The 14,549-nt window shown below is 35.9% G+C and overlaps 3 protein-coding genes across 3 annotated transcripts; 1 reads left to right on the forward strand and 2 right to left on the reverse strand.

Annotated features, from left to right (window-relative positions):
* Positions 1-1,593: 1,593 nt before the first annotated feature.
* LOC113495226 (dual specificity protein phosphatase 14-like) lies at positions 1,594-4,307 on the reverse strand. The gene is made up of 4 exons (XM_026873849.1): positions 3,779-4,307; positions 2,804-3,032; positions 2,459-2,595; positions 1,594-2,223 (listed from the first exon to the last, which is right to left on the reverse strand). Exons 1-4 carry the CDS (start codon positions 3,880-3,882, stop codon positions 2,034-2,036), a joined length of 660 nt encoding a protein of 219 aa, XP_026729650.1. The 5' UTR covers positions 3,883-4,307; the 3' UTR covers positions 1,594-2,033.
* Positions 4,308-9,308: 5,001 nt separating this feature from the next.
* LOC113495405 (cytochrome P450 6B5-like) lies at positions 9,309-11,679 on the forward strand. The gene is made up of 2 exons (XM_026874111.1): positions 9,309-11,237; positions 11,317-11,679. The coding sequence occupies exons 1-2, from the start codon at positions 9,872-9,874 to the stop codon at positions 11,496-11,498; spliced, it is 1,548 nt and encodes a 515-aa protein (XP_026729912.1). The 5' UTR covers positions 9,309-9,871; the 3' UTR covers positions 11,499-11,679.
* Positions 11,680-12,568: 889 nt separating this feature from the next.
* LOC113495228 lies at positions 12,569-14,269 on the reverse strand. Its single transcript, XM_026873851.1, has 3 exons — positions 13,805-14,269; positions 13,198-13,283; positions 12,569-12,860 (listed from the first exon to the last, which is right to left on the reverse strand). Exons 1-3 carry the CDS (start codon positions 13,893-13,895, stop codon positions 12,573-12,575), a joined length of 465 nt encoding a protein of 154 aa, XP_026729652.1. The 5' UTR covers positions 13,896-14,269; the 3' UTR covers positions 12,569-12,572.
* Positions 14,270-14,549: the final 280 nt, after the last annotated feature.

Here is a 14,549-nt window from a genome sequence, read left to right on the forward strand (position 1 = left end):
ACATTACTGAAAATTATCTGTCTACTAATTACGCTCATCTGTCTCTCCACATTTTGTTTTAACTCTAAACATCAATCTTTATTTTATCTTTCTCATTAGTATCGTTAATGAAAAACATCGTGGACATCCAAAAATCATTCTAATTACATTCACGTGAGTTACCGGTAACATTGAACTTGGAACTAAAGATGCCAAAATTTTCCTCGAAATGTTTTCTTCCAGTCGCTAAAAAAGTTTACTCAAATTTCTACCTTACTCCCCTATATTTTAGAACAATTGTATTGTCATTGAATAACACCGGCAATTCGTCAAAAACATGACAGCGTAATGTACGTTGGCTTCGATCCAAACCCAAGTATTTTAAAAAGAGATCTTGGAAAGGCAATTGACACGATGGGCTCTGCCTTGAAAAATATATTTGCAAGCTACGTAAAAATACATTTCATTTTATTTCAAGAGATATTATTTTATAATGGTTCTCGATGTTGAAGATAACAGATAGGACATCTGACAAAATATCTCCAGAAAATAATCTTATTAGACTAGTTTCGAGAAATGTTTTTATAGAAAATGTGATTATTGTATAATCGTCTGAGAATTTCCGTGACAACTTGGGAGGTAACTGTCTTGTACAAATATTTCATGTCTGGAGATTCATTAAACTGTTTTCGTATAAATCTTGTTTTGATACCTCTCATCATCTAAAGAGATAGATGTATTTCCATATTGATGCTCGAGTATACCTACAACAAAATTATTATTTCGGCTAAAATGATTAGATAATATCTTAATGTCGTTACTGAACTCGATTTGATATTGTATAGTTACTGTGTACTTAATTATTTCTATCTTCCAATAAATCCTAACTTTTTAGAGTCCTAAACACAAATTTTCGCATCAGAAATTGCGAATTGAAAAATCTATACGATGTTAAACATGCGTGTTCAAATATCATATTTCAAAAGATCTGTGCCACCATATTTATAGCTGAGATTCTAACATTGAACTGGTAATAAAAGTTCTTAAAAAAATCTTTAGAGCACATACCAGGAGCTAATAAGATAGAGGAGATAACGACCACTGAACATTACATAAGCACGCGGAAACTGGCAGACATTGTTCATGCAGTCGGTGTAAATGAGAAGGTAGAAAATATTAAATAATGAGTATATAATATAGGTAACTGGCAGAAGAACAAAGACGTTACTGATGATAAAATAGAACAAGTAGCTACCACAGAAACGTTCTACGATTGTAAATGTGTGCCAGGTGAGATAAGTACTCTCATTGTGTGAAGTGAATCTACTGAAGCTATTTTGTATGCCGATGATCGCGCTCGCCGGGATATTTCCGTGCTCCCGCTCAATGCCACGAGGCCAACAACACTCAATGAATTACTCATTACTCCATTACTGCAATTAGGACATCTGTTCAATTTTTTACGCAATACTTAAGCAACTGATGCCATAAGGTCAAAGCTATTTTAGTATTTGACCTTGAAGTAAAACTGTTTCGAATTATAGCACCTACCCTTAAGATGCTAGTGGATCTGAAGATGACATTGCACGTAAAATTGAAGTAAAAGACAAGACATAAATAAACACTTATTTATTTTGGTCCCATAATAAATTATACAAATTTATTGGTAAGCGATACCTTATGTTAATTGTTTACAATAACTTATTTATCACATTGCTTAAATAAAGTATCATTAATACGTAAATGTTACTCTTACATTATTTTTATCAACCAATAAGTTGCGAGATATAAAAGTGCAAACACACGAGCATTTCTCAGTTACATCTACAGAACAAATTATTTTTATTGCTTTTCTGATTTTACTCTTCCTAATCCTGTAGAAACTCAACACACAGCGACATCATCTGATTCACTTGCATCCTTATCCAATACATTCATTCGGTCAGTCTTATATTTATTGTCATTCTTCGCCTTCCACTGCCAACCTTTCTTTCCTCTTCGCTCAAAGTAATCACAGTTATCCTTTCCTATGTCCTAACATTTCTTACGATACTCTAACATTTCTCAATGGGTCCGTATCTCTGCCTGAACCAGGTCATGCCGATGTAGTCAGCCTCGTATACATCTGGGATCTCCTTGTCGATAGCTTCACAGTACACCATCTTGACGGAAGGCTCTCCGAAAAGTCTCTCTTCGAATTTGATCAGCTGCTTGAAGAAACCGGTGTTCGGTCGGATTTGCGGTCTACAACAATCAAGAAATAAATAAGATAGTATTCAGAATAGAGGAGAGGTAAAAAAATCGATTTATGATTCCAAACGTTAAAATTTTATGTTGAACGGAAACTATTAAATGATTCAAATTGCCCGCGAAATTGCTTCCACTATAACAATTTAATCGCGTAGTTTAAGTCATAATTCACAGGCGCAGTCGTTTCATGACAATTTACAAATTATGTAATAATGAAAGTTTTTCTCACCGTCTTTGCTTCATGTGGTAATAGGCGTCCCTCAAGGTCATCTTCTGCCATTTGACGAGGTACGCCAAACAGAGGGTGACCGATCTGGATATGCCAGCCACGCAGTGAACTAACACCACTTCTCCATTGCAAATAACCTGATGTAAATAAACTTCATTTAATAACTGACCTAATTCCAACTTGATATAATCAAACACAGATTTTATTGGAAATGTTAGTATTTACATTATAATCAAACATGACTGGGTTTCTGGACTGATCAAGTAAATATGGGGCAACTATGAACTAGTAATGAAACTAATTGATCGGCTTATGCAATAAATTTCAATGTCGATTTAATCTTACCTCATTAATCAGGTCTGCAACACTTTCCATGTATGGATGCATATCGGAATTGGGTGTGTCTAGCAGAGGAACGAACTGCCTCGGGACATAGTCTTCTGGTGGTGGCGGCAGTTCAGGGGCCGCGCTGACGATGAGGCCAGGGTGCAGCACCCTCACAGCTCCCGGCAAAGCATGGGCGCCGCACACGTACAGAGATGAGGTGACACGAGAGACACCAAGAGGACAACCCCTGCAACAATTTACGATATTTGAGATATGGCAATGAGAAAAATTTTGGACGCTGGACTCGAAAATTTGAGGACTGGTAATTTTTTCAGAGAAGATTTGTTTTTAGCCCTATTGAAAGTTTTCCTTGATTCAGATAAACAGATGATTGAAGAACAAAACACGATTACAGCAATCCTGACCCGAATCACGACAACACAGACTCCGGCACGTAAACACCGCATACCACGCGGTTGTGTCATTCTGGCTCGTTGCCAATCCATCTGACCTAGCGAACTTGCTAATGCTATGTTACACTTTTGTGAACTCTCAAGTTCTTTTCGATTTGGACTTATGTTTTGTTTGACCTTTTATATCTAATCAATTATTATTGGGTATTTCTTGGTGTAAGGCATCGGCTACATTTACATTCCTGGTATTGTTTTTTGATTGTATGGAGTTTCTTTTTAAGAAATATATTTTGTTTGATAACATGATATAAAATTAGGAATTATGTCTCCAGCTAAAAAAGGCTCTTAGTAAAAGAACAAATTTAGTTATGAAATCTCCATAAATCTTTTGTAGAACTTACTATGTGCTAAGTAATCTTTTATGACAAAAAAAAACAATTAATAACAAATAAAAAGTATGTCCAACATCAGTAGTAAACACCTTTAAATATTTGCAATACCCAAAGGTTCCTTTAAGTGAACTATTAATTTCAGAGTATACCTAATCATTCTGTGAATCTATCAAGAAAATATTAATTACTTGTTTAATTCCTCCTTGGTCAACTTCTGCGTGTCAACCACGACGGTCGGCTCATTCTCGTTCCCAACACTTGCGACTTTGTCTTCTACTGTCAGGACTTTCATTATGTATCACTGAATATCAAACAACGCAATTTCTAAATTGTCTGTCACTTCACTTTCCACTGTCACTATTAACGAAATTATTACACGCGTTTACAAACTCACTGAAAAGTTATCTTTCAGATTGATCCTTCGCTTGTTGGATCTTTTCAAATTCAAGTAAATTTCCAAGAAAACCGTCCTTATTTTCACTGTTTAGCAGATTATCCTCTTTAGGATCTACTGCATTAAAATCTTCAGTAACTTCGTGCAAGTCTCTGTGTTTTCATTTGTTTTTAAATGTTTCGCTATAATATTATCGTGTTTAATATCGATGTGCGTGTGTTCTGCGGGGCGGCGTGCGTGCGCGCTGCTCGTGTGGCTCCGGCGCACTGAGTCGTAGGCACCTGAGCGCGATCCTAAGCCCATGACGAGCCGGGATTGCAATATCCGGCATTCCACAGTTTATTTTAGTACTACGGTGACGCTTATTTTTGTTTACAATGCTCGCACTGCTGTTTTTGGTTTGAATAAAGGGCTTTCTGTGCTTTTTTTGTGACAGAGTTTATTCTTGTGAGACCCAATGTTTTGATCGAGTCTGGAGGACGTTTCTTTTTCGTTTCACCTTACGACCTTCCAGTTTCAGTTCTTGGTGTTATCAAAGGTTTTCCTCAGCTTGCTGCCAGAATTGTAGTATTTGTTTTGGACACAATTATTATTGATATATCTTTTTTTATTATAAATAGATTGCAAAAATGTTATTTAGTACGTCTTAGTTATTTATACCTTGAGAACCTTGCGCTACTGACCCCAAACTCTTGTTAAGTTAGATTCTTGTTTGTGACACACATAGTTATTCAAATACAAAATACCCTTTTCATGATGAAGACAAAACAAGTGATTATATTTCAGCACTTAGTCACAAACAGCTCGAACCAGAAAAGCCTGAAATGCACAATGGACTTCTTAGTTTCAAATACTTATTGTCATAAGTTACTAAGTGCATCAGATTTCTAAATAACAGGTTAGAAATGTATGTTAATGTATGGTGAAAAGTAAGACTAGTTGATCAATATGCAATATTTCGGCTTTAACTTTATCGAGTAATACTGGTTATTAAAGAAAATATTAATAAAAAAAACTGGTTCAAATTTAAGCAGTTATTTGGTTTACCGTGCGATAGAAGTCATGACGAGATTGTTTAGATAAGAATTTTTGTGGTTATGATGTGCAGTCCCATGTCTGTGATTGCCAAATGCACGGGAATGCGTTTATTTTCATTAAAAGCTTAAATCACATTGATATTTTAAAGCAAATGATTGCAGACGACACTTGATTTCCGAATCCGCGGAATCCGCGTGACAAGACTCGTGAATAACACAATATAATTGTCATTAAGACACATGTAATACATAGTTGTGAAAATGTAATGCAATAAAGTAAGATCGTTGTTTCGGAGAAAAGAGGCGCCGATCAAAATGCAGCCGCAATAAATTAATCTGTTTACATAAAAGCGACAATTTGTGTTAGATTAGGCTGGGCATAGATTTAGTGTTGAATGATGATGAAGATGATAGCCCACTTTTTGACTGTCATCCGTACAATAACAAAGAGATTTTTTTGTGATTAAGTGACGTTTTGGGGGTAATCTCAAGAACTTCTGAACAGATTCAGAAAAAAAAAACGTTTAACTAAAAATGGCCACGTCATAACCTATGTACTCGAAAATTAACGTCTAACGTAAAAGGTTCGTGTCAAATAGTTTTCTATAGCTCTAGAAGAATTATTAGCATGGTTATATAGAATTGAGCGATGACCAGTTGTCGCGGTTAATAAATACACGTCGGCAAAATCAAATAGGTTTTATATCAATCAGGCCGTCTTTTAAGCACTTTTAAAACGTTACAATAATAACTCTAGGTGCAGCGTGCCAAGGGGTTGTTTAAAGAACCAAAATGATCGTTTCAATAATAGAGATCTATTCTGGTCAGGCAAATAAAGAAATTCTATTATAATAGTTCTTCAAATCTTAGCATCCTAAGCATTTGTTTATTTATAAAACCTAGCATAGCCTTTAAACAACTGACTGTTGCATAAACCTCGAGACGCTAAAACACTGTCACCATTCTACCCGTGCGCCTGAAACTATCAAAACATCAAATTACGCATCTCCTACTAAAAACATATGTTTCTTCAATCCGCTGCCCGAATATTCAGGAATATTAATAGGCATAGAATATAAATGCACTCAGCTGAAAATAAAATCTAGATAAAATTAATAGAAATAGCGTCGGTGCGTGCCAATTTGCACACATTACGTTTTTAGGATTCTACCAAGAAAAAATAAAACGATTTTGTATGAATCAGACATTAGTGTTATAGCGCCTATATTATGGGCTACTCAATCAGGAATATTAGAGTTCTGGAAGAGACATAGTGGATTACAATACACGTGGCATCGTGCAGCGTTTCACTTAAGTGATTGAGTAAGTTATGTTTTATAGTATACTAGCGGTTTATCCCGGCTTCGCACGGGTGCAAAAGCTGATGTACATTGTGGACTTCTTCTAGACATCGTTCAGACCTACCGCTAACGCGCAAGCACATAACCATTATTAAAAAAAGAACTATTGTAACTTACCTATACTGACTCTACCGCTTATTACCCTTGTATAATCGCATGCATGGGTAAAACCCTTCATCTTGAATCACTCTCTATTTTGATCTCAAAACTTTAATATTAACATTGCTGACTAGTTACTTCTATTAGCAATTATTAAGTCTTTATTTTCCAAATGTAAATTATAAGAAAGTAATAGTTGAATGCCTAAATCGAGAATATTTGCAGCGATTATAACGCTAGGCGCTTGGTTAAGCATTTAAATGCGTTTATTTTTCAAAGCATTTTTTTTGAAGCAGCTTTTTATTTATAGCACTGTAAGATCGATTATACACTTTTTATTTTATTACTTTAATGTCTCTGGACTCAGCAGACTCTATTTTTATTAAAAATTAACTACGAAGAATTTTCATAAAAAGTTTATTTTTACTAGGTACTTAATTACATTTCTGTGTTACCTTGTTGGTAAGCATAGAAACATGGCCTTACAAAGTCGCCAATAATAGGTTAACCAACATTTACATAAAATGACAATAGGTTAAAAAAAAAGTTAACTCACTACAAAAAGTCATCATATTATACACCGTGATTTTTTAGTCGTCTTACAAAAGCAGCCCAGTTCATGCATCCAATGACTAGAACACGTTCATGATAAAAAAATAGGTATTTATGAGATTTGAAAAAAAAAAAATGCAGTTTTATTCAATATTATAAAAAATTAATAATCGCGCCTAGGGGTATTTTACGTCGGATACATGAACTGGGGCTGCTTTTGTAAGACGAGTAAAAAATCACCGAGTATATAAAAAATTAGAAAGCAAAAAGTATCCATTATACTAGCCAATACCCGTTTCATTTATTTATTCATACGGAACATGAAACCAACAATTATTCCGTCTAACCGTGTAACAATTGTACCTACCGCTGCGAATTATATTTGTAATGATTGTTTTCATCTTGAATGTGATTATTGTAGTTATGTAGGCAGCAATGCAGAGACATTTGTCTTGGCAACACACTACACTGCACCGCAATGATAAAACGAATGTGCCGCGCTATGAACACACTCATTTATATTACTCACTACTAGACTATCCACAACTGTAGTTCATACATCTCTTGTAAAACACCCGACATTGCAATTTAATCTTTAAATGTTGACGAACAAAGTTGAAAATTTGTTGTTGTGTTCGAATATTCGTGTTTTACGAATAAAATTGTAATTTGTTATGCTTTGCAGTACTATGCATAATATATTATGCTTTTTTATTTAAGAATAATGCTGTCTCAATTAGTTCTTGAGTTTTTTTTTGTTCGCCATCAATTTGGAAGGAAATATTTTGCTCTATTTGGCCTTGCTTTTTATCTTCAAAAATTTGATTTTTCTTCACCTTATACAAAAAAAAAATAAGTATATGAAAACCATAAAAAGTTTTTCAACTGCAATTCAATCATAAGAGTAAGCATTTTGTTAATTTGAGATCTAATAAAAATACGATTATATTGACTCAAAACGTAATGATCATTCGTGCATCTTAGAAAACATAAAAACTAATTACGCTTTTATTTTTATTTTCCTTTTTAATTTATTCGAATAGGCCCGTGGCTAAAAAACATATATCACCTACCTTCCTACCTACAGTTACTTTCGTTAGAAAATATTGTATTTAAAAGATGCCGATTGTCCGACTAGTTTCAGACTTCAAACTCGCGACCCCGCCGTGTCAGCTCATGATTGCGGACTCCGGTTGGGTCCGAAACTAGTCTACTATAAATACGCCTGACTAAACTGTTGCGTTACTATTATTGCCTTTTTCTTCATTTAGGTTGATAATACTACCTTCAAGTACCTTCAACTTTTACACGTGGACTCAATAAAAAACACATTATTTAAGTTTATTTATGTTCGCATTGTTTTAGAAAAGAATTAAATCCGTATAACTATAAAAACATGTCAAGTGCGAGTCGGATTCGCAACACCTCTGAAAGTAATATAAGTGTAACCCCCCTAAAAAAGTGTCTAATTAAGTAAAAAACTAGTTGTTATCTCTATATTACTACATATTTTCTATTGACGTTAACGATTGTAAAAATGTACCTTGACTAGAGGCTTGTTGTTGAAAAAAGGCGCAGCTGGTCTCCATCCAGTTTTATGCCGTGTTGGGCTGTTACCCTGCCACATACCTATTGAATTCTATTATTTTAAGAGACGGAGCTTATGATGATGCCCTCTGGGCTACCACCTTTAATGGTATATAATAAATCCACGTTTCCAGTATTAAATACGGCTTGTAGAAGTACGTAGACAAAAACTATTATTCCAGAAGCAACAGGTTCAAATATCGGCATTGAAGTTTGTACCTTAAGCTTACGCCGACAGTTGAGGGTAGCTAAGCGTTGGTTCTCAACCCCTTGACGTTTTTGTTTACGATTGAGAGGTAACAGAAATAATCTAAACCATAACGGAACAACAAAAAGTTTAAAGCAATATTGTTGCAATTCGGTTCTCTATAATTTAATCAGAAATTAAATATCCCATATGTTATGAAAACATTGTTGTCAATCTCGACCGAGACTAATAAACTTGTCTATTTTTAACTTTATCTAAAGTGCAAAGTCCAGTTGCCTTTCTACGCCATATTTGCGGCGATATTAGTACCAATGTGTGTCAATGCTCCAGCCGGCCGCCTCTCCGACCGGTTGTTATTGTACTTTGGACTTAACACTAGTTTCACCTGTCCCGTTGTCTATCTGTCGGTATGTTATCAAATCTTTCAAGTAGAATTTAATCCACTTCCCGGTTTCCGATTGCACAAACATTTTGACAGCTTATGTATTTTGTGTGACAATGTAATATTAAGAGATAACAGCTGATTTGGTGATGGAGCTGGAGCTGGCCATAGATAGAGGTTAAGATTCGTTTGAATTGTCCTTTCGGGTCCTTCGGTCTTTTGCTGATTTGTGGTCTTTGCCCTATTACTCGTCTGCTCTAATGGCCATAGGTTCTTTGTCGCCAGGCCACTGCCATTTCAGCTAGCATGTAGGTACTGCTAATGTTTGTCTAATCCTCTATCCATGTAGTATAAGTAAAGAATATTCTATTGTATTCTCATGTTCACTTCATTGAAAGTCAAAATACATGAAGCTATAAAAGTAATGATTATTTAGATGTCAACGATGGTCGATAAAAATAATTTATTATCCTAAACTGACATTTAAGTCATTCTTTTCTTTTATCCTATTTTACTGCTGTAGATAACCCACATTAGTAATTTTATTACATTCATTATTCATTAATGCTGATTAACAGCAATTAATGGCACCTTATAATATAAGAAATAGCTTAACATAAACTTCAGTTCGAGAGGCGTTGTGAGGAACAGCGATAGTAATATGATGCTACTTCTGCTTGCACTAGCAGTGCTCGCCTTATCATACCGCTATTCTACCAAAAATCACGACTACTGGCGCAAACGTAACATAAAACATGAAAAACCGATCCCTATATTTGGGACATCGTTCATAAACAAAATCGGAAGGAAGAGCTTCTCCGAAATTACTACAGAACTCTATAAAAAATATTCTGACGAACCTGTCGTCGGTTTATTTGATGGAACTACTCCAGAACTGATAATTCAAGACCTGGACATTGTGCGCCGGATAATCAATGTAGACTTTGCATATTTTTATCTACGAGGGCTTGGCAGAAATCCTAAAATAGAGCCCGAGTTTTATAATCTTTTCCATATTGAAGGTGACGGCTGGAAACTGATACGACAACGTCTGAACCCAGCGTTCACGCCGGCTAAGTTAAAGAATATGTTTCCACTTGTGGTAAAATGCGGAGAAAAACTGCAGATAGTCGGGGAAGAGGTCGTCAACCGCGGTGGTGAGTGTGACGTGCGCAACCTGATGGCGCGCTTCACCATGGAGTTTATTGGAGCCTGTGGCTTCGGGATAGAAATGGATACCATCAACAATGAACACTCCTCCTTCATAGAGTTAGGCAATAAATGGTTTAGACCAAATTTCAGAAAATCTCTCTTGACTGCACTGTATGATCTATTCCCGGACACCAGAACAATAGTTCAAAAGCTACTTAAAGACTCTCAGATTATTGTGTCACTAACAGAGCTTTTAAAAAATATACGTGCAGAGAGGAACTTTAAGCCTATCGGTCGTAATGACTTTATTGATCTTCTTTTGGAACTCGAAGGCAAAGGAAAGATGACAGGGGAATCTATTGAGAAAAGGAACCAGGATGGGAAACCAGAGCAAGTAGAAATGGAAATGGATCTTACTTGTATGGCGGCACAAGTGCTATTATTTTTTACAGCAGGTTTTGAAACCTCGTCTTCAACAACCAGTTTTACGTTACATCAACTTGCTTATCATCCAGAAGAACAACAGAAAATACAGAAAGAGATAGACATGGTGTTAAATAAATACAATAACAAATTGTGTTATGATTCCATATCTGAAATGAAAGCATTGAGTAATGGATTCAAAGAAGCAATGAGGCTCTTCCCTTCATTAGGGACTCTCCACAGAGTTTGTGCCAGAAAGTACACCATACCCGGTTTGAATGTAACCCTTGATCCTGGTGTGAAGATTATAGTTCCTCTTCAAGCCATACAAACTGATGACAAGTATTTCGACAATCCCTCACAGTTCATGCCTGACAGGTTTAATGACCCCAATGTAGAAAGACACAAGTACGCGTATATGCCGTTTGGTGAAGGACCAAAAGCATGTATAGGTGAGTGGTAAAATTCCATTCATAATCTTTGGGAAGTAGACAGATATTTAACGATCAGTAAGAAAAATTTTTGTTTTAGGTGCTCGTCTTGGTAATATGCAGTCTTTGGCGGGGCTTGCGGCTGTACTACACAAGTTCTCAGTGGAACCCGCACCTAACACACAGCGCTACCCTGAACTGGACCACGGGAGTAACGTCGTACAATCCATCAAGGGAGGCTTACCTCTCAAACTGACTCTCAGAAACAAAGCAGTAACCTAACTCTGGTTCTGTAGTTGCATTACTGATTACACATACTGGTACCTAAATATACACTATGTCTTTTTCATGAGGATGTTTCAGTTTACCAGTAGGTCCAATCAAGTATCCAGATCCTTATATTTTTTTACCGATTTGAAAAAACACGAAATTCGTATTTTACACATATTCTGGCCACATACACAAACATATCCAGGACAAGTATTCGTGGATCACACAAATGCTTCGTCCTATGCGGGCATCGAAACCGCGACACGTCGCGCATTGTGGGTTTGACGTTATGGCTTCAACCATTTAGCTATCCATGCATTCAATGAATCACCAAAAATATTTTTGCCTACTAAGGCACATATTGACTACACGCTGACGGTCGGCGCTGATGTATCAATATACCTATATATACATATAGGTAACTTCTTGTGTTGCTCATCGTGGACTCAGCATTCAGATTGCGACTTCGACATGACTTTCACCCAAAATCTTAATAGCAATAAAACACTATTCATTAAAATAAATTAACTATTTTAATTAATATTAATATCTCATTAAAAAACTAAGTAACATGTGATAAACTTAATACCAACAAGTAATATAATAACTATTAATTAATACTAACTTCACAATAATAATGAATAATTGTAAGAATAACATTAAGGCTAACCGCATTGCATCTTACGATTTAGTTTAAATAGTAAACTTAACAGAAGTAATGTGGAGGAACGGTATGGAAAAGTCAGTTATAGAGTTTTCCAAAAATATAGGCTAAGTATTTTTTCTTTTATCTCCGAGAAATCGCAGGACATCCTACTGCTTCCTATAGGTGGTCACACACGGACCATCGGCTATGACCACAAAAAGCCGTAAAACCCCAAAATATACGTAACGTCGCACATGTCTGAAATGGGTGAAGCCGCACACTTCAATTAGTCGCTGCTCTCTTGTACATTACAAACGGATAAAAAGTATAGGAAATGTGAGCCAGTCTTTAGCAGTTGTGGGCGGTAAATTGCGACAGCAACTCTTGTATTATATCTCAATAACATTCTGCAGCTTCCAAGTCGTGAAAAGAAACGATCCTTATTCCCAATATTCATCTTCACGTTTCGATAATACGTCACAGCAAGTAGAACATTCAATGCATTTCTTCTCTGGTCCCTCGTATTTGTTCCTCAACCAAAAGTCTCTTGGTCCATATTTACTTCTTATGAAGAGTTCGTGCTCTATGAGCGTCCAGAACCAGAGGTAAGCCCGCGCTCTTCGGAACTTCACTGACGCTTCCATTACCGCGTTGACCGCTCGCATGCAGACGACATCTCGATCAGAGCACGAGTTGAAGTGGAGATTTTGTAACGTGCAGTGGAACACCTGAATTTAAAATGAATTGTATGTATGAATATTTGATAGTCTTTTTTTTACGACTCCCGCACTAAGGAATTAAATCCTTGTTTCGCGGAGGGTTTCACAAACATTCAAGTCACATGCACAAAGACTCAGGATCCGCTTATCTTACGCGGGGATCGACCCCATGACACTTCGCACTCAGTGGGTTTGGCTTGACTACCTCAACCACTCGGCTATCCGTGCAGTCATCAGCTGCGAAGACTTGGCATTAGCAGTTTTTCTATTGAGCTGATTTTGGCATACATGGTAGAATAGTTGTATGTAAAACTGTTTTGATTTCCAACAATATTTAAAAACTTACTTCATAGCCGCACATTTCGATCATACAATAGTTCTTAAGCTTGACAGGGGCGAGATCTACACGAAATCCCAGCTTTTGAAGGCGATCTGGTGCAATCAGAATATTTTTTTAACAACTTGAGATGGGTTTTAAATATAAGTTCTAAATGAAGCAACAAACCAGCAAAAGAGAAAATACACGCGTACACAATTGTTAGTCATTAAAATTGCAAGACCTGCATACAATGTCGAATTCAAAGTAAAGTGTGTATATACCTACGTACAGGCTAAAATGGTTAAAGATAATTATATTTAGGCCTAATACACTTACTTATTGCCTGTTTACAAGCATATACACAAAAAATCTAGGACCGTTACCGACGAATTAATTCTACAAAAGACACACGAACACTTAACAAGGGGCCGAAACTAATCAAGCAATCCCGATAAGTTAAACTTTTTGAACGCCTAATTAAACCATATAACTGATTTCAATTTCAGTGCTCCTATTGCTGAAGGCACAGCAAACTTCCCAGCAGCACTATGTAGTTTTTTAGGTAGGAATTGTAAAAAAAATTGCTAGAGTAATAATAAAATATTTACTCCTACTATGATGTCACAATAGTTACCTTTCAGCCCCGTCAAGAACTGCGGTTTGTGTTGGTTACTGGAAAACGTCGAGCTAAGTCCATAGTACACCTTTACATATAGGAACGACATCTTTGTATAATCTACCAATTATATTCTTACTATTAAAAATTAGAATATATTTTCGATACACGATTTTATATTGATTGTTCAAGTTAAAAGTTATTCGCAAACTTGATTAAATGACAGTAATGAAATGTCTTTTTAAAATCAGCTGATTTAATTGAAGTTCCAGTTTCAAAACTATGATTGACAGAAATTTTGTATTTCCTAACCGAACCCTGACAAAAAGTTTTTGCAGGGATAAGAGCCTTTTTACTCCGAAAAGCTCAACTTTTGTCTTTATGACGATGTGTAACACAATTCAGGAGTAAATTTAAGAATAGGTATAGCTACTTGTCAAATCTATATCTATACTAATATATAAAGCTGAAAAGTTTGTTTGTTTGAACGCGCTAATCTCAGGAACTACTGGTCCAAATTGAAAAATTCTCATTTCAATTCAACCACCAAGCTGCGATTAATAGGAGCGAAGACACAATGGAAAATGTGAAAAAAACAGGGCGGGTATAAATCATAACTTATATCTTCTACCCACGGGGACGAAGTCGCGGGCAACAGCTAGTACATTATATTGGTACTTGTACTTGAATTAATTTTTAGTCCACAAAAAAAAATTCTGGCTATCTTTCCTGTTTATAGTTGTTCCTGTTTCTTGAAGTAAAA

The sequence above is a fragment of the Trichoplusia ni genome, chromosome 6 (assembly GCF_003590095.1).
Source record: "Trichoplusia ni isolate ovarian cell line Hi5 chromosome 6, tn1, whole genome shotgun sequence".
NCBI classification, from domain to species: Eukaryota; Metazoa; Arthropoda; class Insecta; order Lepidoptera; family Noctuidae; genus Trichoplusia; species Trichoplusia ni.

Coding starts and splice junctions, on each gene's coding strand:
- LOC113495226 (XM_026873849.1), bottom strand. CDS start 3,882: ATGAAAGTCCTGACAGTAGAAGACAAAGTCGCAAGTGTTGGGAACGAG. Junction 3,033..3,778: donor ACCAAGGAGGAATTAAACAA/GTAATTAATATT, acceptor AAATTGTTGCAG/GGGTTGTCCTCTTGGTGTCT. Junction 2,224..2,458: donor TACCACATGAAGCAAAGACG/GTGAGAAAAACT, acceptor TGATTGTTGTAG/ACCGCAAATCCGACCGAACA.
- LOC113495405 (XM_026874111.1), top strand. CDS start 9,872: ATGATGCTACTTCTGCTTGCACTAGCAGTGCTCGCCTTATCATACCGC. Junction 11,238..11,316: donor AGGACCAAAAGCATGTATAG/GTGAGTGGTAAA, acceptor TTTTTGTTTTAG/GTGCTCGTCTTGGTAATATG.
- LOC113495228 (XM_026873851.1), bottom strand. CDS start 13,895: ATGTCGTTCCTATATGTAAAGGTGTACTATGGACTTAGCTCGACGTTT. Junction 13,284..13,804: donor GTTCTTGACGGGGCTGAAAG/GTAACTATTGTG, acceptor TGATTGCACCAG/ATCGCCTTCAAAAGCTGGGA. Junction 12,861..13,197: donor TCGAAATGTGCGGCTATGAA/GTAAGTTTTTAA, acceptor TTTTAAATTCAG/GTGTTCCACTGCACGTTACA.